Genomic DNA, 27,971 nt, shown 5'->3' on the forward strand with positions numbered 1-27,971 from the left:
AAGACTGACAGTTTGAGGATGACATGCCCAAAGGATTTGTGGCGTTTGGGGTTGAGACAGCGCACTTTTCTCACTGAATCACAGCGCTGCTGTCGGCATGGGCTCTGTATAAGCGCTTTACTTTTCATTAACGATTCGACATACGAGAAATGTTCCTCATTGTCTAAATACTGGCAGCGAATCTCGACAATATCAGCGCTCAACTGTGCGCGCGGTGGAGGACGGCGCTTGCGAGCTTCATTCAACGGAGAGGCGTTCAGCTGACACCCGATGCAAGCGGTGTCATCCCCGGGAAACTTTTAGGATGCAGCGATCACCTGTGGAGGATGCCAGCTGCCTCTCAAGATACTTCTTTTGGTAAGACTTTCAAACTAACTGAAGACAACACGTTTTTACATTGCTTTTAAGTTATACAAGATTCAACTATTTTGTAAGTCAATTCAATGTAATTTAAGTTGATTGTAGGCTAGCCTACTTAAAAATGTAAGGCAGCAACTTTGATTTTACAGTGAAATTTAATTACAAACCAAGTTTTTAATTGTTTTACATATAGATGCATATAGTGTGTATATATTCACTTTTCAGAGTTTTCGAAAAACGTTTTTACAACCTCAAATAGTAGGCTACAGTTTTTACAAGCTACAATTTAATCAGAGTGTGAAAGGAGACGCTTGATAGTAGGGCTCGTTACCATAGCAACATCACGCCGCTCAAGGATTATTTTTTTTAGATCAATATGATGACACGTTACAATACTTTATTATTTAGATTTATATATCACTGATAGTTAAATATTACAAGTTAGTCAAGTTAATGGCACAATTCGAACACTGGTCACGTGACTTGAACGTGTTATTGAACTGTCTGTGCATAATCATAGACTAGAAAATAACTACACTTCCCTGCATGTACATCTCTTCTTTGAAATTAACTTAAGTTCACTTCAATTAAAATATTCACAATATTACAGTTTTCAACAACCGTTTTGGCTGTTTACAGGTGGACAAACCCTATAATGAGAAAGGGTTTTAAGGAGAAACTGAGGCCATCTGATGTTTATCAAGCACCCAGTCAAGATGCAGCAGACATTCTTGCAGAGCGTTTGGAAAAGTTAGTATTTGCATTCTTACTTTTACCTTTGTCATTTAAAATGTTTTTAAACTGCACTGTAAAACAATATTGTTGGTTTAACTTAAAAAAAATAAGTAACCTGGTTGCCTTAAAATTTTAAGTTCATTGAAATGGAAAAAAATGAGTTAATGCAATGAAGGAGATTGATTTCATCAAATACTCAAAATATTATATTATCTGAACCACATTGATTATTTAAGTTGATTTGACAAAAGAAAAAAATGTTGTATGGAAGCTTGTTTCCGCCACTGAATAAAAAAATAAAATAAATAATTGCGACTTTTTTTCTCACAATTGCGAGATAAAAAGTCCGAATTGCGTGATATAAAGTCGCAATTGCGAGTTATAAAGTCAGAATTGCGAGATATAAAGTCAGAATTGCGAGATATAAAGTCATAATTGCGTGATATAAAGTCGCAATTGCGAGATAAAAAGTCAGAATTGCGAGATATAAAGTCGCAATTGCGAGTTATAAAGTCAGAATTGCGAGATAAAAAGTCAGAATTGCGTGATATAAAGTCGCAATTGCGAGTTATAAAGTCAGAATTGCGAGACATAAAGTCAGAATTGCGTGATATAAAGTCGCAAAGCGAGTTATAAAGTCAGAATTGCCTGATATAAAGTCGCAATTGCGAGTTATAAAGTCAGAATTGCATGATATAAAGTCAGAATTGTGAGATTTAAACTATTCTGATGGGGGAAAAAGAATTGGCCTAATAAGTCGCAATTGCGAGTTTATATCTCACAATTCTGAGAAAAGATGTCAGAATTTCGACATATAAACTCGCAATTATGTGTTATAAAGTCATAATTGCGAGATGTAAACTCACAATTGTGAGAAAAAAAGTCACACTTCTGTCTTTTTTTCTCAGAATTGCGACTTTATATCACACAATTCTGACTTTATATCTCGCAATTCTGACTTTATATCTCGCAATTCTGACTTTATAACACACAATTCTGACTTTATAACTCGCAATTGCGACTTTATATCACGCAATTCTGAGAAATAAAGTCAGAATTGTGAGAAAAAAAGTCAGAATTGTAAGATAAAAAGTCACAATTCTTTATTTTATTTTTTTATTCAGTGGCGGAAACAAGCTTCCATAATGTTGTGATTACAAATCATGAACATATGTTTTTTACAGTGTCCATACAGCTGTTTCTTGATCTGTATTTCTAATTACACTCCATTTTTGATGTGCATTATAATTCTGCAACATTTTATTAAATATTAAACACAAATCTGTATATTCAAACATAATCATAAATTATATCATATGAACTGATATTTCCTCCGTATATTGTTATTTTAACTAAAAAACATAACTTACTTGCCTTAAAATTTAAGTTAAGAGTTAAGAGCTAAAACCTTTAGTTAATACAGTGAAGGAGATGGTTTAGGAAATATAAACCCCAAAGATTATGTTATCTGAACCACATTAATTATCTAAGTTTATTTGACAAAGGTTTTTTTTTTTTTTTTTTTTTGTTTTTTGACAGTGTGAGAAAATTTTCCTAAGCCTCTCAGGAAACGGAACTGAAAGAACTTTCACTCACGTTTTTGTAAAGTGAGCAAATTTACATCAGTGACCCTAACAAAACACACAGTCTTGTTTTCTATTGTGACTTGTCCTCAAATCACCTCCTGTTACTCACCAGAGCCAAATATCCCACTTTTTAGGGGTTTGTGTGCTGTTTTTGAAAAAAAAAAAAGACAGGAGAAAAGATTGAAAAATGTAGGCAACCCCTTTAAATGTCACCCTGCCCATTCCAGTAAAGTTTCTCTCATGCCAAATAAACCACAATACATCCATGCCAGTGCTCTGGTCTAATGGGCATCAAATGTGACCTTTTAAAGGGCCAAACCCCATGGAGAGTGATAGATGATGAGCATTTTTGTTATTGCTCTAAGGTTAAGCACTGCTGGGAATTTGAACTTTTTATTCAATTAACATGTTGGAGCAGTCTCCACTGTTTCCCCAAGCGGGTCAAGGTCTCTTTGCTCTGTTTAATAAGTTCGCCAAATCACCTTGGTTATACAGGGGTGCACCAAACAATGTTGAAAAACCCATTTAATTGTGGGTGGTTGGGTGGGTTGGATGCTGTTTAACTGTTCCATTCAGTTTTCTCTCTCTCCCTAAACAGAGAATGGGACAGAGAAGTTGCATCTGGGAGGAAAAAACCCAGTCTCCTGCGAGCCTTGGCACGATGCTTCATAGGACCTTTTCTGTTATTTGGCTTCCTCCTATATATAGGCGTAAGTGTTCAAATAGTTTGTGTCTGTGCCCCTTTTTTTTGTTCTGGGATTGGAGTGTTGATCTTTTCGTTTGACGCTTTAATGAAGAAATCAAGGTCCAAATGCACATGTTTGCTAATTGTTTGCACATTGGTGGATATTACTGGCTCATTGCTATGAAGTTATGTGATTACTAGTTGTGTACTCAGATAACATGGGTGCAGTGTGACTGTCCCAGTCAAAAAGCCTAACGCATCTAAACTCTCAGTAGATTTTATTTTTCACTTGTTGTTATTATACTTTGGACATCAATTAAACATTTTCTCCAAATAGGAATTCTAAATGTGTCAAATGTGTCTTTTTCTAGTAATTTCTGTTGCTTTTTTCTAGGAGGCTACAAAAACAGTGCAGCCACAGCTTTTAGGGCGGATCATTGCGTCATTTGACCCGGCCCATGAACCGGAGCGAGCCAATGGTTATTTTTTTGCCTTTGGACTTGGCTTGCTATTCACTGCCCGCTTCCTCCTGCTCCAGCCTGCCCTGTTTGGGCTGCACCGCCTGGGCATGCAAATCAGGATTGCACTCTTTAGCATAATCTATAAAAAGGTTTGTTATCTATGTCTACAATCATCTTTCTCTGATACAAGTTTCTTTCCCAAGAGTATAGTAAGTGTATGAATTTCTCTGAATCTTGACCCTTAGACCTTGAAACTTTCTAGCCGAGTCTTGGACAAGATCAGCACAGGTCAGCTGGTCAGTCTGATGTCAGCCAACCTGGGCAAATTTGATCAGGCGAGTATTAAAAAGAGCAAATCACTTCAGTTTTCCCTCATGTTTGCTGGATAATAGGTCACCTGTTTGATTTAAAAGTCTAAAAATAGTTTATTGAACATTTAATTGAATTACAATCCGTACAGTGCACAATATATATAATAGTCCGTTGAAAAACTGAAAAGATACTTGATCTTTTTTTGCCAGGACATTTTTCTGATAAAGGTAGGGTAGGCAATGTTTTGCATCAACACTTTTTGTTGAAACCCCCTTCACATCCTGATAGCAATCAATAATAGAAGTGGTCTAAATAGAAGAATAAAGATTATGTGAAAATTGTTTGTCCAATCATTGCATTCATTGCTTATGTAATGTTAATGCAATGCTTATGTAAAATGTATACAAAATAAAAAAAATATATATTTTTTTACTTTTTCAGACTTTTTTTAGAGTATATATATTTAATGCATCCTTGCTGAATAAAAAAATGTCTTAAAAAAAACTCCAAACTTTTGAAAAGTAGTGTATGTATATATACAATTTGTAATTAAAAATAAAAACAATAGCAACTCGCACAGAGTTCAAAAAATACTTCTCCAAAGTAGACTCCAAACTAATTTGAAATAAATACACTGCTGCCAACCTGATGGATGAGCATTAAATTTGGCATAAAGTTTCAGAGGGGAGTGTAGCCGAACTCTGGAACGTCCTAGAAAGGTAGAGCCAATGTGCTGAATATTGATACACTCTGTAAGTGGTCTGAAGCAATTAGCACCTGTGTTTAATATGGGTTCTTCGAGTGTCCTTTCGTTGGAATGTATGAGATGGTTTTGTTATGTTATGTGGCCACTGCAAATGTGCCGAAGTGAACAAACTTTTCGAAATGGGTTTAAAAGTTTTCTTAGATATGCTTCAGAATGCCTAATAGAGCAGGACTTGCATGGCACAACTATGCAAAAACAATGGCGTTTATCTAACACATAAGGTGAATGAATGCCCAAAGAAGAGGAGAATGAACCAGAAGAGTCTAAATTTAAATTTAAATCCTTGGTTGTCAGCTTTTGAAATAAATAAATTTAAATAAAGCTTTTGATTTTTAATTAATGACTAAAGTTTAATCCCCAATTTTGTATTCACTGTACCACGATGCATTTCTTTTTTTTCTATTTTTGGTACAGAGCCTGGGTATGGCCCATTTTGTATGGATATCACCATTGCAATGCATCCTGTGTACAGGGCTTATCTGGGAACTCATCGATGTCAATAGCTTCTGTGCACTTGCTGCTATCTCTTTACTGGGTGTCTTGCAGGCCTTTCTCTCACATAAAATGGGTCCTTACAAGTAAGTCTTAAATGTACTTTTAACCTTCATTCAAACCAAAAAGCAAATCTTGTCCAATGATGCTCCCATTGACACACTCAAACTGGCACATATTTGTTTAAGGGTTTCTCTCCAAGTATCTTTTATGCTCCCACAGAAACATTCCAATTGTGATTCATGCTGGTTAAAGGCTTTGAAGAGTTTGGACAGGTAGTTCAGTTCTGCTCCTGTAATCAGAAGGCTGGTTAGCCTTGTGCCTTGGAGATATGTAAACAATGTTGGTCAGAACTGCTACTGAGACAGTATCATACACACAAGCTCACAATCAAGTCTGTATATTGTCTGTATTCAGTGCCTTCACTCCAAGGAACATTGTAGACATTCACACAATGCTTAGTCAGATGTATTTATTACAGTATGTACAAGACTTGAAGTTCTTTGAGCACAGACAAATCATTCCAACTTTGTCTTTTTCTGTTTTCCATCAGAGCACAAAAAGTGGTACTGACGAACAAACGGTTGGCTTTGACCTCAGAGATCATGGAGAACCTGCATTCGGTGAAGGCCTATGGCTGGGAGGAGATAATGGAGACCCTCATCAAGAACATCAGACAGTAAGACCCAAACAGTTTGTGGATGTTCTCCTCTTTTTGTGCTCTACCAGGCAAACTAAAACTCTGGTGCTTTGAGTTTGGTCTACTGCCGAGGTTGCTGTGGCCACTGACTGTGTACGAGGTTTCTTCGACAACAGTGGATAAGCTGGAAGCGTTAATAAGTTCATACATCAGGAAATGGTTGGGAGTTCCACGCTTCCTCAGCAGAGTGGGACTTTATAGTAAACGAATATTGCAGCTGCCAGTCTCTGCTTTAACCGAGGAGTTTAAGTGTGCCAAGGTCAGACTGGAAATGACCTTAGAAGAGTCACGCTACAAATGTGTAAGGGAGGCAGCACCTGTGTTAAAAACTGGTAGAAAGTGGTCAGCAAAGAAATCTGTGGTAGAGGCAAAGGCTGCCCTTTAAATTGGCGATATCGTGGGACAGGTACAACATGGAAGAAGGAGTTTTGGGCTCAGTTTAGCTCCTCATAAATGGCACAAGGCAAGTCCAACTCAAAGGAGGAAGCTGGTAGTCAACGAGGTGCGAAAGCAGGAAGAGAGGATGAGGTGTATAAAGGCCATTTCCCAGGCCAAGCAGGGAGAGTGGATGAGATGGGAAAGGGTGGAACAACGCAAGATAGGCTGGCAAGACCTTTGGTCAATGGAAGAGAGTAGGATCAGTTTCCTTATCAAGTCAATATATGATGTTCTCCCATCACCGCAGAACCTAAACCTCTGGGTAGGAGATGATCCCTCTTGTCCTATGAGTTCATCACCTGCCACATTAAGGCACATTCTGACAGGATGTAAGGTGGCTCTTAGCCAAGTTCGGTTTACTTGGCGCCACGACCAAGTACTGCGATGTTTGGCTTTAGCATTGGAAGGCAAGCGTAACATGACCAATAAGTTGCCGCCTGTTCTAGCAAAACATTACACGGAGAAGACAATATTCCTCCGGCCAGGGGAGGAACAGCCAAGAAAAGGTGTTAACACCAATTCTCGCCCAGGACAACTGAAAGCTGCTGCTTGGGACTGGAAAATGCTGGCTGATCTTGATCAACGGCTTATTTTTCCACCTGAGATTGCCACCAGTAACCTCCGACCAGATATTGTTTTGTGGTCTAGATCAGCACGCATTGTTCAACTGATAGAGTTAACAGTGCCAAGGATGGAGAGTCCAGGTTTATCCAGTGGAAGTGGATTGTCGAGGATTTGTGGCACACTCTACAACCCGGTTCCTCAGAGAGGTCTCAGAGAGATTCAGTGGCCAAGAGTTGCGTCACACATTTACGAACTCATCTGAAGCAGCAGAAAGGAGCAGCAACTGGCTGTGGTTGAGACGGAAAGATTCTAGCTGGCTGTGTACAGGCCACCACGCTACGGTTTCGTAGAATTCTTGAAAAACTCGTAGAGTCTGTTGGTTTATTTGTATAGGTTGCATAGTAATTACAGTTATTATGTTCCTTTGTATATTACGTGAATGAGATATTGTGTTTTGCGGTAGGTAGTATGCCTTACGGAACCGTTGTCACTGAACCTACTTTAACGACAACAGTGGGGCTCGTCATCCTTAGTCAAACGGGTTAGCGCGTATGGTTGGGTTACGTAGAGATTGTGGTTAGATCACATGTGAACTACGAGGGCGGAGCAACCTCAGCAGCAGGAGGGATGTAAAGGTCAGTAAGCTGGGCTGAGTTGAGTGGGGGACGGAGGGGGACTGGGACGCCAGAGTCACTGTCGAGCCCTCTTGAGGTGTCGCGGGCTAGTCGACGAAACACTGAGGACGGAAAGTGGCCACTTGAAGACCCTAGAGATGTCGGAGGAAGTTGCAGCCGTCGTGTGTGCTGACGCGCCAAGTACACTGCAGCCGTTAACGCCGGACAGAAGGAGAGTCACATCACCATATGGAAAGAAGCGTAAATGGATGGAGAAGCATAGTTTACTGTAAAGCTACGTCTTAGTTTATGCTTATCTTGGCAGCATGAAGTTTTAACTTCTACTCTCATGTAATGGAAATCGTGTTAAAAACAAGTCAAGAGAATGTTGCTTTTATTCAGTGTATAGCCTCATATTACCCAGACCTTAGACAAATGAGAAGAGACTATCGGACTGACATGAAAAGCGACATTTCTTTTTACATGCCATTTTACACGACATATTAAAATGAATATTCAGTGCTCAAGATATATTTCTTTAATAGTAGTGTGCATATCAAATAGTCTAGTTTTACAGTTTTACAGTTTCTATACAGATTTGATGCCATTGACCTGGAAAATTTTGGAGAATTCAGTGATTATTTCAGGTTCAAAGGCACGTTTTGTATCAATCCAGTACTCTGTGAACACAAATTTGTTTCCAACTTTCCAGACTGAGAATAGCTTCCCATTTTCTTCCCAATAAGAAACAGTCTGATTTAATTAAAGGGAAGAGTTTGAAAAGTTTAATCATTTGATTACTTTTCTGTCCTACAAATTCTTTAATTCCTATTCCTTTAATATTAAGTGAGGTTCTTTAATAAGAGATTATGGATCAGAAGAGTAGGCCTGGATCAGAGAAACTTGAAGCCACAGTCTCCCACTGTTTCTCTGTAGTATTACATTTAATTCAGCACACGGTGTGCCTTTGTGTTTTTGTTATCAGCTCAGTCTCAGAGAATCAATGTGCCGTTGTTGGTTTTTTTTTTTTTTGATATTTGATCTCTCATCACACAGTCTCCAAATATCCTACCCATCTGGCATTCCCCTTCAGATTGTCATTCTTTCTTCCCGTAAAACTGTTTATAGGGATGAGGTGAAGTTGACCAGGAAGATTGGCTCCCTACGCTACTTCTACAGCTCTGCATACTTTTTCTCAGCCATCTTTGTGATTGTGGCCGCTGTGGTGCCCCATGCCCTCAGTCGCGGTATTAACTTGCGTCGCATATTCACCACTCTCTCCTACTGTATGGTGCTGCGTATGACTGTCACTCGTCAACTGCCCGGCTCCATCCAGATGTGGTACGACACCATGCGGCTTATTTGGAAGATTGAAGTGAGTCCACACACTCTACAAGTGACACAAGTGTAGCCCACTCTGGGTGTCACGAACAGTAGTTTAACTTTACTGTAGCACACACGATGAATAAGATGATATACTTTAAAGAATAATCCTTTATCCTAATCATTTTAGTAATATTAATGATAATGCGAAATGATATCTAGCATAATATGATGGAAAAGATAATATGAAGGTTTGGTGTTGATAAAAGGGAAACTCTCCTCTATACTATATAAAAATAAATGTGACTATATATTTCTGAATTATAATTTTCTTTTTTGGCATCAGTATATTAATGTGTATAACTGTACTGAACTTTGAGATAATGTTGCAGTTACTATGATCATCTCTGTATCCAAAGCTCTACTGTACCTATAACTAATCTACTTCATCTAGGAATTTCTTAGTAAGGAAGAATATAAGTTAATGGAGTACGATCTCAGCATCACAGAGCTGGAAATGAAGGATGTGACTGCTTCTTGGGATGAGGTAGAGTTATGCATTCACATTGTTTTGGATTAAGCACACTTCTTCTTCTAAAATCTCAATTTTGTACCATCAGACCTTTCCTTTGAATTAGATTGAGACTGAGAACAATTCCTTTTCCCTTTTGAGATGCAGGTTTAGCGAACAAATTGCTGTCCTTTGTTGATTGATTTTCATGTGATTAGAATTGCATGTTCTGTTTAGTAGCTACAAGGCTAGTAACCCATAAAGCCTAACAGAGGTCACAGATTAACTTTGAATTACTCAAACCACATTAGATGATGTTCTAAATGAATACAAATCACTTTGCTGTTCCTTTTCAACACTAAGAGAACTGAACAAGAGGAAGAATCAATCACAGTTTGAATGCATTCAATGTGTGTGTTAGTGCAGTGTAAATACCCTGTATCTGTGTTTCTTCAGGGTCCTGGTGAACTTCTAGAAAGGATAAAACAGGAGAACAAAGCTAATGGCCATCACAATGGAGATGCAGGCCTCTTCTTCACCAACCTATATGTGACTCCTGTACTGAAGGACATCAGCTTGAACCTGAAAAAAGGAGAGATGTTGGCTGTTACCGGTTCTATGGGATCTGGGAAGGTAGTTGTGGTGCCATTTTTATTTTTTTAGTTTTAATCTGCCTTAAATTCATTATAACCCTAAAACACAACACAACACAATGCAATGTACTATATACTGTATATATAGGAGAAGAGACTAAGAAATTCCAACAAATAATTCACAATTATAGTGAATAAATGAAATGCCACTACAGTGTGGGAAATTTTTGATAAGCTTAAATATAAGCTAAAATATAAAAGGATGAGTAAAGCTAGCTGTTTAAGAGAAAGAAAAAAAAACATTTTCTGAAAGGAAACAGTAAGGTTGTCAATTGTTCAGACATAATGTCTATATTTATAGAGCTCATTGTTGATGACCATCCTCGGGGAGCTGGTTCCCTCCTCTGGGAAGATCCGACACAGCGGCCGTATCTCCTACTCCTCCCAAACAGCCTGGATCATGCCTGGAACCATCCGAGACAACATCCTTTTTGGCCTGACCTATGATGAGTATCGTTACAAGAGTGTGGTCAAAGCATGCCAGCTCGAGGAGGTACTGACACATTGATGCTCTTCAGTGCGCTTTTTTTGTCTGTAATTTCCTTAGTCTTACTCCATCTCCATTTCCCGTCCCTCTCTCACATTCATATTTCAATCCCTCCGTCTACAGTATATTGCCTGACGTCACTCATCTCTTTGCTCAACCTAATAAGTCATCCTTTTTGTCCTGTCTCAAGTTCCTGCTTTGCTTCTGTTTCTGTCTATACCCTCTCTCTCTCTCTCTCTCTCTCTCTCTCTCTACATGGAATGCTCACCTGGCATTGGAACTGAGAACCTTTGTTAGATGTAGAACTGTGTCATATTATCCCACTCATGCTTTTCTCCCTTCACTCTCAACCTCTTGATACCAAAGAAGCCAATCGTGTGCAACTATCAGCAGCCAAAGTGTTGAGTGACAGGGCTCTTGTTTAACTGAGTCTTACATGAAAGAACGGTCAGAAGGGAGATCTGATGAGAACACATTCATGTCCAAGCATTTGGCTGCAGTGTGAGATTTATTCGTGCTAGTGGATGATATATTACATACTGTATATACTAATACATATATTAATGATAATCGTATTGCAAGGCTTTTTCCTACACTGCAAAAAAATAAATAAAAATCTTAAACAAAGAGAAATTTGCTTCACAAGATATTTATAATTGTTTTTAGAAAATATATTGAAGCAGTATTTCCAACAAATTGGTAAAAACAAAAAGCATAAGGCTTGGAAAACTGAGTTAGGTTTAAACGGAAAACAAGTAAAAATACTTGTACAAATGCAATTTGGACAAGAAACAATATAACTTATTCCAAGTAATAAAACGTATTCAGACTAATATACTGTATATATTCTTGAATGGTCTATGGATGTTCAATCATGGTTAAAGGAGTAGTTCACTTTTAAAAAAAACTTTTGCTGATAATTTACTCACCCCCATCATCCAAGATATCCATGTCATTCTTTCTTCAGTCGAAAAGAAATTAAGGTTTTTAATGAAAACGTTCCAGGATTTTTCTCCATTTAATGGACTTCACTGGTAACCAAACGGTTCAAGGTCTAAAAGACAGTTTCAGTGCAAACTGTTCAAAGGGCTTTAAACGATTCCAGACGATGAATAAGGGTCTTATCAAGCGAAACGATCGCCCATTTAAAAAAAACAACGTTTTGCTCTTTTCTGTGATGTGCGTTTGTGACTCTCCTGTTCGAATTCGTTCATCAAAATGAACAAATCTTTACCCGAGTCAACTCGTTCATTTCGTTCGTTGAACGAACCAAATGGCATGAAAAAAGATTTGTTCATTTTGATGAACGAGTTTCAACAGGAGAGTCATGAACGCGCATCACAGAACAGAGCAAGGCAACCATTTGAGCTTATAAAACTTAAACTTTGTTATTATTTTTTTTAAATGAGCAAACGTTTCGCTTGATAAGACCCTTATTCATCATCTGAAATCGTTTAAAGCCCTTTGAACAGTTTGCAATTTGCACTGAAACTGTCTGTTGGACCTTGAACCGTTTGGTTGCCATTGAAGTGCATTATATGGAGAAAAATCCTGCAATGTTTTCATCAAAAACCTTAATTTCTTTTCGATTGAAGAAAGAATGACATGGATATCTTGGATGACATGGAGGTGAGTAAATTATAAGCAAAAGTTTTTTTTTTTTTTAAGTGAACTACCCCTTTAAATGGCGTAGTGTTTTTGAATGGTGAACCTGGGATGTTTATAGTCTGTCAGTCCCCATGTTTCCCATAGGGAGAAAAATTAAATTGTTTCCTCACAAACAAAGCGTGTTTCACAGTAAATGGTGATTAAGCACAATTTATGACTGTTTGTTGCGAAACATCCAGACTCTAACAACAGGAGATCTTAAAGAGCAGTGTGAGGTGGCTATTGTCATCACAATGGTTGGTAAGGCCATAACAACAGAGTGTGAGAAGTTAGATACTTGTGTGCTAACTAGCAAGAAGCTGCAAAGTATTGTTATTTTTTAAAGTACATAATGAGTCTTTATTCAGTGTATGCTGACAAAATCAAGATGCAGACACTTGCGCTTTCCTAACATAGGCTACTTAATCTTCTGAGTCACGCACTACAAGCTCTCAATGCAAATGGCAAGACTAGCAGGATCTAATAAATGGATTTGTGGAGTCTTTAAAATGTAAAGTGGAAACACGCCCAAGTTTAGTGGGCTTGTGTTATTCACGCATTTTCTTTGTGGCACCGATTCACTTGCTTTTCAGTCCTAATTCATATTGTGTCTGAGCAATAAACCCCAGCATTTCCATCTTTAAGACATCAGTGCTTCAGTGCTCCCCACTGATTTGTTTGTGTGTTTTAGAGTCTTTCTTACTGCATCACGTAATTTAATTATTATTTTTAATGCTCCTAAAATGGACAGAGTTGATAACAAGGTAAGAACCTTCTACATGAGAATCATTCATTTCAAGTTGCATGTGGTCTCTTAAAAAAAATCTTAATCCAGTTTAACATTGTCAGGCTGATCTGCTGGTATTAGAAAGGGTTTTGGTAACTTGTCAGCTAGCCAGACTGGCCAAAACTAGTTGAAGAATAACTAAAAAGATTTTTTAGCATGACTCAGTTTTCCCATTCAGTATGTCAATAAAGCACCAAATATCAAACATGCACAGTTTATACTAACTATTCCTGCGGTGAGTGTTTGTTGTGTGTGTCTGTACTTCAGAGTCAAATAAAATAGCATGTGGTTTTCCATAAATTTCTCACAATGTCTTATTTTCTCTTGCTCTGTGTGATGACGTTGTCTGTTTTATTGTTAGGATCTGGCTGCACTTCCTGAGAAGGATAAGACACCTATGGCTGAGGGGGGGTTAAACTTAAGTGGGGGACAGAAGGCACGTGTAGCTCTGGCCAGGTATGTCACAACTCTCAACTCCTCAGATGTACACCAGCACCTGTAGTTAACTCCACAATAGAGTCCTCACTTGCCCTATGGCTGCTCTTTCCCACAGAAGTTTAGGGATAAATTTAAATCATAATATGCGTATGGCATTTTAATAACTGCCACAACATCTATCTTAGATTTACATGGCTATAAACTTAATATTAAAACTAAAGGTTTGACAACCTTTTATTATTTGTTTGTATGGAAGCGTCCCTGTGTCCCTTGGCTTGTGTATTTTTTTTTCTTTTATTAGCAAGTCTTATTATAGGGTGTTATTAATTTATTGAATCAACTTTATTAGTATTTTTAAATGATTAAATTCTTACTAGTTAATATATGTACTTTAAAATGTTAAAGTATCATTTTTACCTGCACAGGGCTGTTTACAGGGATGCTGATGTTTACCTGCTTGACGCACCATTTACTCACCTGGATATTGCAACAGAAAAAGAAATATTTGACAAGTATGTATATTACATATTGGCATGGTAGGATTTATGCTCTTTTGGATTGTGCTTTTATTCATTTCTTGAATAAAATAATTACATCATGTAGCATTTTGCAGTCTGTAACTTTTGACACTTGTGCCGAAGAACATTGTAGCTGGAGCTACTTTTCTCTGTTTATGACTATGACGAGTCACAGAGGTACTCCGCAGTGGTACAACCCGAACTAGACTAAAATAGTCTGAATAAGGGGGGTGTCACGATTCTCCAAATCCTAGATTCGATTACATTTTCGTTTCTAAGGTCATGGTTCGATTCGATTCTCGATTTTTATCATGCGTCTTACATGCGCTTCAAGAGGCACACACGCAAGGTCTCTCACTCTTCCTCTCTGCCGTGCACACAATATGGTTTGGAGCACAGTTTTTTCTGTCTCGCGAGTCGCGATGCACGCTCGCTCTTGCTCGCTCACTCTAGATTCCAGGAGATTTTAACTAATTTGCGTACATCAGGGAGCCGCTATCATTATGCGGGAGGACTCCCGGAACTTCCGCGAAACTTGGGATGTGAATGCTGTCAACATTACTCCCTGGAAATCCCAAAAACTTCCACACCTGCGACCAGGAGGGAGTTCAATTCTGTCGACGGGTCTCCTGCATCTGCAGTTGCCATGCTATCTTTTGAATGGGTGTAGCTAAGTTAGAGGAGGTTGACCATAGACTCGCAGCACTTCAACACACGTTTTTTCCGCTTGGCAAGCTGAACGGACGTGATATGGGGGCGTGGCAGCATCGACGATTCCATTTTTTAATTCGATATTCAAGATTGTGAATTAATTGGAAATGACAAAAACACAGTTTAGAAAATTGATTCATGATGTAGTCGCTTATTATATACATTTTGTACATTTTTGTAACAAAAAAAGTTACGGACTGCAGCTTTTATTTCGAAGATGTCTTTTTGCCTGTTTTCTGACGTGGCAGACTTGGGATCAAGTGAAATCCCATTCATTTTTCTCCATATGGAATCCATTATAATTTGATAAATTACATAACTGTTAAAAGACAGATCTACTGTGAATCTCTACCAATCAAAGAACTGAAGCAAGCGCTGCAAATGACATAATAGAGTATATATACACATCTTTATATTTATACATCACATTCCTATGCCATTTTCAATTCTTGGGGTTGCTGTTATTTCCCTCATTAAAGTCAATAAGTACACAGTCTTGTACCTTTGCTTTTTGTCTGATTTTCAAATACTTTTTTGGTTCAAATCAAAGGTTGTAATGTTGTGATTCATCACATTGCTGGTCGGTTTGTTTCATGGCTTATAATTCTTTCATGAAACTTTTTAAAAATCCCTATGGAAAAGTGAATAGGAAAAAGACCTCCAAGGCCGAAAAAAGTGAGCACTGTGCTGTCTTTACACAAAAAGTAAAAGAATTGTGACCTCTTACCAATAGAAGGGACAAAATTGAAAAGAGATGGCAACATATACTCTACTGGAGTATATTTGAGTATAATTGTGAGTAATATTGATGTATAATCTCATTTTTATGTCTTTACCCAGATGTCTTTGTAAGCTGATGGCCTCCAAGACACGCATCTTGGTAACTAATAAGATTGAGCATTTTAAGCGGGCCGATAAGGTCCTACTGCTCCACAATGGTGAAAGTTTTTTCTACGGCACTTTCAATCACCTTCAATCGGAGCGTCCTGATTTCAGCTCTTTGCTCCTGGGTTTGGAGGCCTATGACAATATCAGCGCCGAGCGCCGCTGCTCTATCCTCACAGAGACTCTCCACCGCGTCTCGGTGGATGAGAGCGCAGGCATGCGACCTGAACGCCCCTCTTATCGCCAGGTGGCCCCCTCCATGCCCAAGTACATCGATGAGAGAAAAGCTTCAGTGATCGTCAACCCTCTTGGAGCAGCTCGTAAGGCATCTTTCATTCAGGGACCAGAGGAAGAGGTCCGCAGGACTTTACCTGACCGTAAGTTCTCCCTGGTGCCCGAGAACGAGCTAGTAGATGAATCCTTCATGGGAAGCGACGTGTATCATAACCACGGTGTGCATATGGCGGGACAGAGGAGGCAGTCGGTGTTAGCTTTCATGACCAATGCACAAGGCCAGGGCCGCCGTGACCACCTTCAGTCTTCTTTCCGCAGACGGCTGTCCGTCGTGCCTCAGAGCGAACTGGCTTCTGAGCTGGACATCTACACTCGCCGCCTGTCGGACAGCACGTATGACATAATAGGGGTCTTGGAAGAAGAGAATATTGAGGTGTGGAAAAATTTTGCACTTATGCAAAATATTCATTTTAATACTAGACTTTAACATGGTCTTATTCGCTTCTCTTCGCAGGCATGTTTAGCTGATGAAATTGATGAAATAGAGGAGGAATTTGAAACGACAAAGTGGAACACATATGTCAGATATGTGTCAAATAATAAAAGTCTTCTTTATGTCCTTATCTTCATCCTCATTGTTGCTTCAATTGAGGTAATTGAATTACCTCAATATTGTTGATGTGTTTCCTAATCAGATACATTACTGTTAAAATGTTAAAGGTCATTAAGGATTTTTTAAAATAGATTAATATTTAATATTAATATTGAGATGCTTTGACTTAATCAAAAATGAAAGTATAGACTTTCAAACAAATGCTGTTCTTCTGAACTTTCTATTCATTGAAGTATCCTATAAAAAGTGAATCATGGTTTACAATAAAATATTAAGCAGCGCAACCGTTTTTACCATTGATAATGATGAAAAATGTTTTAGAGCACCGAATCAGCATATTACAATGATTTCTGAAGGGTCATGTGACTCAGAAGACTTCAGCTTTGAAAATTCAGCTTTGCCATCACAGCAATGCATTAATTTATCAAAACATATTTTTAAAATAGAATTTAATTTGAAATTTTAATAATTTATTTTTTAATAATATTTTTAAATATTGCTGTTAAAATGCAGCATTGGTGAGCCTAATAAATCTCTTTAAAAAAAGAAAAAAAGAAATCTTACCCCAAACTTTTGAACGGACGTGTACATCTAGATTTGCTAATCCTAATGATTTCTTATGTGTTTTAGGTTGCAGGATCTGTAGCAGGGATTCTTCTGATAACTGAGTAAGTGTTTTTCCTTTCCTCAGTCTAAGTTAACTTTTCTTCCAGGCAAAACTAATCTTTTTAGTTTTAGTCAAGCATTCTTCACTATGTAATTTGAATCAATCCACAAAATACTGCATTTGAACTATTTTGTTGCAGTGAACTTTGGATGGAACAAAATAAACAATTTGAGCCAAATATGACAAAGTACTCCAACATGTCTTCTCCTGGAAAAAACTCTGCAGTCATTGTGACCCCCACAAGCAGCTATTACATTCTCTACATCTATGTGGCCACATCAGAGAGCCTCCTCGCAATGGGATTTTTACGGGGTCTTCCATTTGTGCACACTATGATCACAATCTCCAAGAAACTGCACCAGAAGATGCTACGTGCTGTTCTCAGTTCACCCATGTCTGTGCTCAATACTATGAAGACAGGTCAGTGTTATGTAAGGCTGAAGCAAGTAAAGTAAATCTTATTTCCATAGGCCCAGTTTCTGACTTAATACTTTACAGTTTGTATCCTAATATCATTTTTTTGCAGGCCGAATCATGAATAGGTTCACCAAGGACATGGCCACAATAGATGACATGCTTCCTCTCCTCATGTTTGACTTTGTCCAGGTTTGTGAATTCTTTAGTCAAAAGCATTTAATTGATGGTAGATACGTTTCTGTTTAATGCAGTCTTGCTTTTGGAGATCTACCATTCTGTAGGTCTGCAAATCAAAGGTCTGCAAATCAAAACCCACCCAATTGCTAATCATAACTAGTCCAATCACGATCCGGATGGAGGTCCTCTGGCTATAATCGCATTCAGGGGGGTTGGTTTAGTTTCAACTACAAAAACTTCCAATGCCAACAGTGTAAAAGTGGGAAAACCCTGGCCTTGGCAACACTTTGTCACTAACCATAACATGCTCCAAAATAGTATGTCAAATGGACTAGATTGTTTTCCCACAACCTTTTCAGTGATTTATAACACACATTTTTGCTTTTTCGGCCAATTTGCCAACACCACCAAGACTTGCAGTATGGAAGAGGTTTGAAACTTCTGTATAAAAAATATACAAATGTTTCACCAAAACGTTCACCAAGATATATTTTATATGATATATACACTCACCTAAAGGATTATAATGAAGACCGGTTCAATTTCTCATTAATGCAATTATCTAATCAACCAATCACATGGCAGTTGCTTCAATGCATTTAGGGGTGTGGCCCTGGTCAAGACAATCTCCTGAACTCCAAAATGAATGTCAGAATGGGAAAGAAAGGTGATTTAAGCAAATTTGAGCATGGCATGGTTGTTGGTGCCAGACGGGCCGGTCTGAGTATTTCACAATCTGCTCAGTTACTGGGATTTTCACAGACAACAATTTCTAGGGTTTACAAAGAATGGTGTGAAAAGGGAAAAACATCCAGTATGCGGCAGTCCTGTGAGCGAAAATGCCTAGTAAATGCTAGAGGTCAGAGGAGAATGGGCCGACCGATTCAAGCTGATAGAAGAGCAACTTTGACTGAAATAACCACTCGTTACAACCGAGGTATGCAGCAAAGCATTTGTGAAGCCACAACATGCACAACCTTGAGGCGGATGGGCTACAACAGCAGAAGACCCCACCGGGTACCACTCATCTCCACTACAAATAGGATAAAGAGGCTACAATTTGCAAGAGCTCACCAAAATTGGACATTTGAAGACTGGAAAAATGTTGCCCGGTCTGATGAGTCTCGATTTCTGTTGATACATTCAGATGGTAGAGTCAGAATTTGGCGTAAACAGAATGAGAACATGGATCCATCATGCCTTGTTACCACTGTGCAGGCTGGTGGTGGTGGTGGTGTAATGGTGTGGGGGATGTTTTCTTGGCACACTTTAGGCCCCTTAGTGCCAATTTGGAATCGTTTAAATGCCACAGCCTATCTGAGCATTGTTTCTGACCATGTCCATCCCTTTATAGCCACCATGTACCCATCCTCTGATGGCTACCGTTAACAGGATAATGCACCATGACACAAAGCTTTAATCATTTCAAATTGGTTACATGACAATGAGCTCACTGTACTAAAATGGCCCCCACAGTCACCAGATCTCAACCCAATAGAGCATTTTTGGGATGTAGTGGAATGAGAGCTTCGTGCCCTGGATGTGCATCCCACAAATCTCCATCAACTGCAAGATGCTATCCAATCAATATGGGCCAACATTTCTAAAGAATGCTTTTAGCACCTTGTTGAATCAATGCCACGTAGAATTAAGGCAGTTCTGAAGACGAAAGGGGTCAAACACAGTATTAGTAGTATGGTGTTCCTAATAATCCTTTAGGTGAGTGTATATACATACATTTTGATATTTGATCAAAATACAGTAAAAAGTACAGTGGTATTGTGGAATTTTACTATTCCACAATAATATGCAATTAATATGCTTTTTTTGCTTTTCTTCCAACAGTTGACTTTGGTGGTGGTTGGATGTATTCTTGTGGTGTCCATCGTGCGGCCGTACATATTCCTTGCGGCTACTCCCCTGGCTATTATTTTCATTGTGTTGAGGAAGTACTTTCTCCGTACGGGTCAGCAGCTTAAACAGCTGGAGACAGAAGGTAAGGCTAGATAGTGTGTGCATTCTTTGCATGCAGTTGTTAGATACGTCTTTGCAGTTGGCAAAGGGATTCCTGACGCACGCAGCATGCTGGTGTGTGGCTTGTTGCCAGGGACGAGAGGGCCAGTTTGACAGGGCCCTGATGGGAGGTCAGTGCTAGGTCCGAAAACAGGGGAGGAGCAGAGGATGGATGAGTTAACCAGAAAGGGAGAGGATATCTCAGAGGAAGTGACATGAGGTCAGAGCTTGGTCTCTCAACCAATCATCAATGGTCTATTGCCTATCTGAATAAGGCAAACCATTTCGGTTGGTCTCTCTGTTGCTCAATTGTCGACACTCCTCCCACTGTCAGTCTGTCCAGGGCCTGAGAGAAAGCAACTAGGGCTTTCCGTACTTTGTAATACTGGGCTGGCAAAAACCCGACCAGGGATTTCCTCTGCTGCTATCCTGATATCATTCACTCATAGTCCACTCATAGTGATGAGCAACAAGCTTCATGGCGGGGATCCCAGAAAACTGCGCAAATCTATTGTTTTTCAGACAAGAGGACCTAAAGGCATTGTTTTGCCTATAGAAAGGGAAAGGAATGCTGCCAGGAAAGCCGACATGAATGAGATATTTTGTGTTATTTAGTAAAATCGTGGGTAGCTGAACTTGTGGATTAGTTCATTTTGTTCATGAGGTCACCCAGAGGCCAAAGGACAGAGGGCGAGACTTTTATTTCTTCCTTCCTCTTCCTGATGCTTTCTGCCATTGGAAAGGTGTGGAATACAGTAGATGATGTTGAAATACAATAAGCGCTTGAGATTGACAATTAAATGAGTAGTTGACTCAAAAAAATCTAAAATTCTGATCCGTTCTAAATCAATAAGTATTTAGAATTGAATTGAGAAAGCTTTTTAAATTAATTGAAAATGAATTAAAATTCAGTAACCCATGTATTATAATGGATTTAATTAGAAACATACTTGCATATCAGTAGTAACATATTATACTGACATTTTTAACTAGAAACAAGAAAAAACGAGGTGGAGCGGGGTGAAAAAATGCATAATTTTCATTCAATTCAATTACATACAGTTAAAAAATGTGGGGCCCGGTAAGATTTTTGCTATATTTTTAAAAGAAGTCACTTATGTTCACGAAAGGTTTTGTTTATTTAGATTAAAAAAAAACCCTAAAAAAACAGCGCATTATGAAATAATATTACAATTTAAAACTTTTTTTATTTTAAAACTTTTTAATACATTTTAAAAATTCATTATAAGGCTCCTTTGTCAATCTCCAAAATTACAAAAAGTCGTCTTAAAAATGGCGCATACACCAAAATTAGCGTTACAGTGGCGGAAAAGATTTGCATCGTATTGCTTCAGAAGACTTGGAATTAAATTAAAATGCATGGTTGACATGTTATATTCCTCTCTCATCACAGCTCGGAGCCCCATTTTCTCCCACCTTATCATCTCGCTGAAGGGTTTGTGGACAATCAGGGCCTTTGAGCGACAAGCTTACTTTCAGAACCTGTTCTACAAGACCCTCAACACCCACACAGCCACCTGGTTCCTCTACCTGTCGACCCTACGATGGTTTCTCTTCCGTGCCGACATCATCTTCGTGTTCTTTTTCACGTTGGCCGCCTGGATTGCGGTAGGAACCAACCGTAAGAGCGCTCTTCCGTCTGTATCTAGGCAAGATATGAGAGATTGAACCAAGCAAGCAGTAGAGCATGTTGAGTGATGCGGATGCCACTGTTTATTTGATGGTTCTCGGTGGGTCCAAAAAGCCAATGAACGCTTGATTTAGTGGGTTTTACAGACAATTGGTTGTATAAAGAGATAATTGTGAACAGTGCTTGGAAAATGCCTTTGAAGTGTGGAAGTGAGGTCATTGTGAGCACCCCTGTACTTGATGTTTATACTTGCTTCTTGGTGCATGTTAATGCATGTGCGTTACTCCACAGAGGATAAACCGGGTGAGATTGGTATCATCATATGCCTGGCAATGCTCATTCTAGGCACCTTCCAGTGGTGTGTCGCCACCAGCATTGCGGTAGATGGAATGGTACGTGCCTTTTAGTTTTCCTCCCTGAAAACAGCATGTTTTTCCGTTGTTCTACACTGCAGAAATTGTCCTGTTCAGTAATGCTGTTGAAAATAATTCCTGATTGAGTTTAAGCAACACTGGCAGGCTTATCAAGGTGCAGGACATTTTGTTTTCCTTCACTACGGCCCTATCAGGAGAACAGTTACATTCATACTGATACACATATACAGAAGTGGCTCTTTATTTTTGCCACATGGTGTTTGCACACCCATACTGCCTTCCCAGCACACACAAACACAGAGGCTAAGCATCATTTAAAGGCTAAACAAACCACATGCAGCTTGGACCTCGTTGGACCTGATTACATCATAGCTCTTCTAATCCTTCTTCCTCCAGATGCGTTCTGTTGACCGGGTGTTTAAGTTCATCGACCTACCATCTGAGACACCCAAAGCAGACAAATGCAAAGGCTCGGATCTGATTATCGAAAACGCCAATGCACAGGCTGACTCAAGTTGGCCTAACCGCGGTCAGATCGATGTGAGGAATTTAACAGTCAAATACACAGAAGCGGGTCACGCTGTCCTTAAAAACCTCTCCTTCACTGCGGAGGGTGGACAGAGGGTACGTACAAGCAATTCCCAGACTTAAACTCCTCTTTAAACATTACAAAAATAAATGCTAACAAGCCAAGTGTTCTTCAAACGGGGCATTTAAACAGTGTTGTCTCACAGCAAGACTTTACAATTTTGCAGTAGGGTCAAAAATCAAAAACTACTAGTGAAAATGCTACTATCTTTTTTGTATTTAGTTTAATTTAATGCATTTTTTCATTACAAATGATATCCTCTGCACGACATCTGATCTTTCGTATAAAGGAGATCAGAAATTCAGTGGCACAAATATGCTTACTTGATTAGTGGCCTATTAATAATCTAGAATTTTTAGCCATAAACGTATTTTCAAAATCTATACTATATCTATACAACAGATTTTCCATTTGTGGACTTTTGAATTGTACTGTCCTCAGTGCCCTGAAAAGGCGAAATGTGGTAATAACACCAACGCCATTTGGGTACATTTTATGTGCTAATATGTACATTTTAGGTGTTAATATGTACATTTCAGGTGCTAATATGTACATTTTAGGTGCCAATATGTACATTTTAAGTGTTGATATGTATATTTTAGGTGCTAATACCATTGTACCATTAAGGTACCAATATGCTCCCTTTAGGTACAAAAGTGTACCTTTAGAAAAGGTACAACCCCAGTGACAGATTTTGTACCTTTTTTTCTGAGAGTGGATTGTAAGAAATCCTCCATTTGGGAAGGGTAATAGCACAAGCATCCATTATAATCGAATGTGCTACATGTATTTCTAAAGATGCACTTCTGTATTTCCATAGCGGGTAGACTAAAACTACCTGCTGCAACAGTGTAAAAAAAAAACAATTCCACAGGAAAACTGTGGACTTGGCAACACTGCTCAGATTGATCATGTGCTCTTTTTCAGGTGGGCATTTTGGGCCGAACAGGTTCTGGGAAGAGTTCTCTGTTCAATGCTCTTCTGAAGCTGGTTTACACAGATGGAGATATCTCCATTGACGGGGTCAACTGGAACAAAGTTCCTCTTCAGAAGTGGAGGAAAGCGTTTGGCGTGGTGCCTCAGGTAACAGCAGTTCTGGGAACAGCTTTCATCCTGTCTCTTGATAACTTTTAAAGTTGTATTTCTATTTTTGTGAATGTCTCCTCCTACACCACCACAGAAAGTCTTCATCTTCACGGGACCATTACGCATGAACCTAGACCCTTATGGCTGCCATAGTGATGAGGAGCTGTGGCGGGTCACAGAGGAGGTGGGTGTCTTTGCCGCGGGGGTCCAGGGGAAATGATCAATGACTGTGAGGTCAAAGTGGTTTGATGACCCTTTTTTTCTAGAGTTATTCAAAGAAACTGGAAAAGCATTGTCTTTCAAGCCTTTACTATGGCAACGCTTTATTTGCCATTGAGCATTTAACTCTTTCCCCGCCATTTAAGGAAGTTTCTGGTTTTCACTGTTATGCGGTAGGGGACGCTATTTGGTATAGAGTACCGAATCTTCTGATCACATTCACAACAAATGTGAAGAAGATGCAATATCATATGCAATCATATGCATATGTTAAATAATGCAATCGTCTACATTAAACAACAATAATCTGTTAACATTAGTCAATGCACAGTGAACTGACATGAATAAACAATGAACAATTGTATTTTTATTAACTAATATCAACAAAGATAAATGGATGCTGTAAAAAATATATTGTTCATAGTTAGTTCATGTTAATTAATGCATTAACTAATGAGACCTTATTGTGAAATGTTACCCACAATAAAATAAAATAATTAAACATAAAATAAAAACGATTACAATAAACCTTTCTTAACTAGCTATACACTTTCATTATCTAACAATTTTATTTTATAAAAGAATCGCTATCAAGGTTTCCCAAGAAGTGATTAAACATTTCGTCTTTTACTTAAATAAATGCATTCAATTTAGCATAACATTTCTAACCTCTTTATCAGCCACAAAAACATTTCCTAATGCTTGACGAAGGTCTGCCTGAAACATTGCATTAAATATATTGCATGTTTTGCAAGCTGTGGTAGTGTGTGGGATTATTTTTCTTCTCTGATTAGTTGTTATCTTACGCACCTATCAATTTTTTGGGTGTTTGAGGCTTCCTATTTATTGTTTATAAAATAAGTGACCTTTTCAAAACCAAAGCATGAAGTCATTTGGTTTGTCCATCGAGAAAAAGCTCAGGACTTTTTTGTGAACCAGCGATTACATACTTAACCTCCAAATGTTCTCATTTCGGGCTCAGAAATGACACACCTTTTTCTTAATTTAGTTTTAAAATAGGTGGATTATTTTTTTTTTATGACAACAGTATTTTAATTCAATGTAATTTTTATTTTTAGTCATCAAAAATCAGTGTACTTTATTATAGACATTGGGTCTTTAATAGGGTGAATGCTAGTTGTAATATCTTAGTGAACATACACTATGAGTAATATTTAAGATTAGCATAGTATTCCTTAATGAACTGCAAGTATGTCCGTTTCCTTTCTTGTAAATGCAATTTGGAAGGCTTCAGAAAGCAGTTATTTCTGTGTTCGTGTGTGAAGGTCGGTCTCAAGACACTGATTGAACAGTTTCCAGACAAACTGGACTTCCAGCTGGAATACGGAGGTTATGTACTGAGTAACGGCCACAAACAGCTCATATGCCTAGCTCGCTCCATCCTCAGCAGAGCCCGGATCCTCCTCTTAGATGAGCCTAGTGCCCATCTCGATCCAATGTGAGTCCCGACAACACCACACTACCAGTTCCACGGATAACACGACTGGCTTGATACAAAGTACAATGAATTCATGTCATGATGAATAATGGTGGCTATGCTGTCTTTGGTTTCAGAACAGTAAAGGTGTTGAAGAAGACATTGCGACAGTCTTTTTCTACATGCACTATATTACTCTCTGAGCACAAAGTGGAACCGCTGCTTGAGTGCCAGTCTTTCTTGGTAAAGATTTTGCCCTACCTCATTTTATACCATCAAATTTCCTTTTTTAACCATTATTCACATTTTTACTGGTGACAAAAAGAACAAACCTAAAGGTAGGGTATCGGTTGGCAATATCAAGCTAGTTTTGAAATCATAAGATCCCACCCTCCCTTCTAAGCCTTCAAAACACATCATGAACGCATAGTAGATTCTGCAAGAGACGGCATTAAATTAACTTTTGTCACCCCGCTTTTTGAGAATGGGGGTTAAAATGCATTATTCAAACTTAAATGGTTGTAATTCAAGACTGCTTTGGAATATTTACCTAAGTTTGGTCTTGTTTTAAAGAAAACACTCTGCAGATTATTGCTGAAATGAGAAAACTTCAAAGAAATGAAAGTATGAAAAAGTTATGGAAGTTTAAATTTACATTAAATCAAATATACTGTACTATATATTTTTTTTATTTTATATAAAATTTATAATTTACAAAATATGTTATACTCTAAAATTACTATAAAATCAAAGCCATAAATCTAACCAAGATATGTTCCAAATTTGAAGTTGATATCACAAAACTTTAAGTTCCCATGAGATTTTGTTTAGACGAAGTACCAAAAATAGCCACCGGGTGCCATTGAATTTCATTGAATTTAGTTGTATACATTCTGCCTTAACAAATTAATACATTTCTGTCCAAATATCAATTCTGTCACAAAATGTGGAACCTTGAGACACAGACCTTTCTGACAATATGTGTTTTGTCAAGATTAGAAAAGGTTTTGATCATAAATTATGAACTATAATGATGCCCAAAATGACAAAATAATTTAGAGTACCGTTTCTATGGTAACGCAACAATTATAAAACGGTTTCCACAGGATGAATTCTGAGTTTTTACGCTTTCAAATGATACCTAATTTATCATAACTACTAAAATATGTGATATAATAAAAAAGGTGATAAAAAAGATAGTATTATACTTTAGAGGATAATATTATATTATAATTTTTATTGAAAAATAATAGAATATATGTTTTATTATGAACTTTTAGCATGAAACCCCAAAGTTTCAATTATTAAAGTTTTGTGCGTCAACTTTTTGTGAAAAAGTTTAGACCTCCTGTTATGGTGCAGATTTTTTTGAGGGGCACTATTGTCAAAAAATCATCGGTTATTCTTCTTACATAATTTGTAGCAAAAAAACAGCAGTCAAATATCTGTTTAGAAGTCTTAGACCTTAGTTTGTCATGACTAGATTAGGATTTCATAGTAAATTTAGGTTGCCCCATACGGGCAGGTGACAGTTAAGTTAATGGATAGTTCACTTTGAAATTAATGTTTGGTATGTTTTAGCTTACCTCAAGGGCATCCAAGATGTAGGTGTCTTTGTTTCCACAGTATTTTCAATTTTGATATTTTTCGGTCAAACAGTTGTTGTCTGTATGGGGGTCCGCCTCAAAGAGCATGCACAGAGAAGTCAAAATTAAACATGATTTAATGACTCGTAAATGTACACATTGATGGCCTAAGACACGAAACAAGCGGTTTGTGTGAGAAAACGAACAGTGTTTATATAGTTATTTTACCTCTTGTTAACAGCCGTCGAAATGATCTGAATCAGAAGTGCAACCGAACCGAACCGTCTCCAACGTTGCGCCGGAAGTGATCTCTCGCGCATGAACGTCACGCAATGTTTACGCGGAGATTTCTGGAGTTTTACCTTTCACTAAACATATTTAGATATACGGGAAATCGCAATGGAAGACGATTTCGATGTAAATATGTTTAGTAAAAGATGTCAAAATTGAAAATGCTGTGGAAACAAAGACAAGCTAACTTACATCTTGGATGCCCTTGAGGTAAACTAAAACATATCAAAAATTCTTTTCAAAGTGAACTATCCCTTTTAGGTTAACCTACTGAGTAACCTAACCTACAGATTCATTTCAGCGAAAAAACTTTTTTTTTTTTTTTTTTTTAATTGTCCTCGATCTCTGTTGCAGATGATGGACAAGGGTCAGGTGAAGACCTACGATTCCATTCAGAAGCTGCTGAATGAGACCAGCCATCTAAAGCAGGCCATAAGTCCAGCAGAGCGCCTCAAAATTTTCCCTCGTCGGAATTCTAGCATGCGCACGCCTCAATCCAAACTAAGCTCTGTAACGCAGACACTACAGGAGGAGGCAGAGGACAATATCCAAGACACTCGCCTCTGAGCGTCTCAGACTGGACTTTAAATGGTACATTATATTGGATGACCTACCTTCAGAACACATCTGACATTTGTTATGAAAAAGATATGTATTCTTCCTTAACGTCACAGGAGGTACTCGATATCCTCTCACAACGGGACATTGTGAGGCCAGGAATAATGGAACACTGTAAGAAATATAATGCAACTCATGTGATTCATCTCTGTTCTTTCTTTGATCATATCAAATTTATTCTTTTCTCATTTCTCTCTGAACATTTAATTTATTAAATTATAGTGAGACCACATGTGCAGCAAAATGGGATCATATGAATCATGTAAATGGCAAAACAATTACTCTGTTTTCTCATTTCTAATGGCCTGTCATGGAACTAGGAAAG

General features: G+C 38.2%; 2 protein-coding genes across 2 annotated transcripts in view; one reads left to right on the forward strand and one right to left on the reverse strand.

Annotated features, from left to right (window-relative positions):
• asz1 (ankyrin repeat, SAM and basic leucine zipper domain containing 1) overlaps positions 1-10,070 on the reverse strand; it is a 31,072-nt gene extending 21,002 nt beyond the window's left edge. Inside the window, exon 1 of the mRNA XM_039683863.2 lies at positions 9,983-10,070. The gene's annotated coding sequence lies outside the window, so the exon portion shown is untranslated. The remainder of the gene's footprint in view (positions 1-9,982) is intronic.
• Positions 1-27,876, forward strand: cftr (CF transmembrane conductance regulator). Its single transcript, XM_039683860.2, has 27 exons — positions 1-357; positions 1,000-1,110; positions 3,280-3,391; positions 3,761-3,976; positions 4,073-4,162; positions 5,320-5,483; positions 5,951-6,076; positions 8,842-9,088; positions 9,491-9,583; positions 10,004-10,180; positions 10,502-10,693; positions 13,483-13,577; positions 13,985-14,071; positions 15,629-16,340; positions 16,422-16,559; positions 17,151-17,188; positions 17,327-17,607; positions 17,714-17,793; positions 19,627-19,777; positions 21,209-21,436; positions 21,737-21,837; positions 22,216-22,443; positions 23,336-23,491; positions 23,589-23,678; positions 25,000-25,172; positions 25,289-25,394; positions 27,383-27,876. The coding sequence occupies exons 1-27, from the start codon at positions 305-307 to the stop codon at positions 27,593-27,595; spliced, it is 4,458 nt and encodes a 1,485-aa protein (XP_039539794.2). The 5' UTR covers positions 1-304; the 3' UTR covers positions 27,596-27,876.
• Positions 27,877-27,971: the final 95 nt, after the last annotated feature.

Source organism: Pimephales promelas, chromosome 10 (genome assembly GCF_988280905.1).
Source record: "Pimephales promelas chromosome 10, fPimPro1.hap1.1, whole genome shotgun sequence".
Taxonomy (NCBI): Eukaryota; Metazoa; Chordata; class Actinopteri; order Cypriniformes; family Leuciscidae; genus Pimephales; species Pimephales promelas.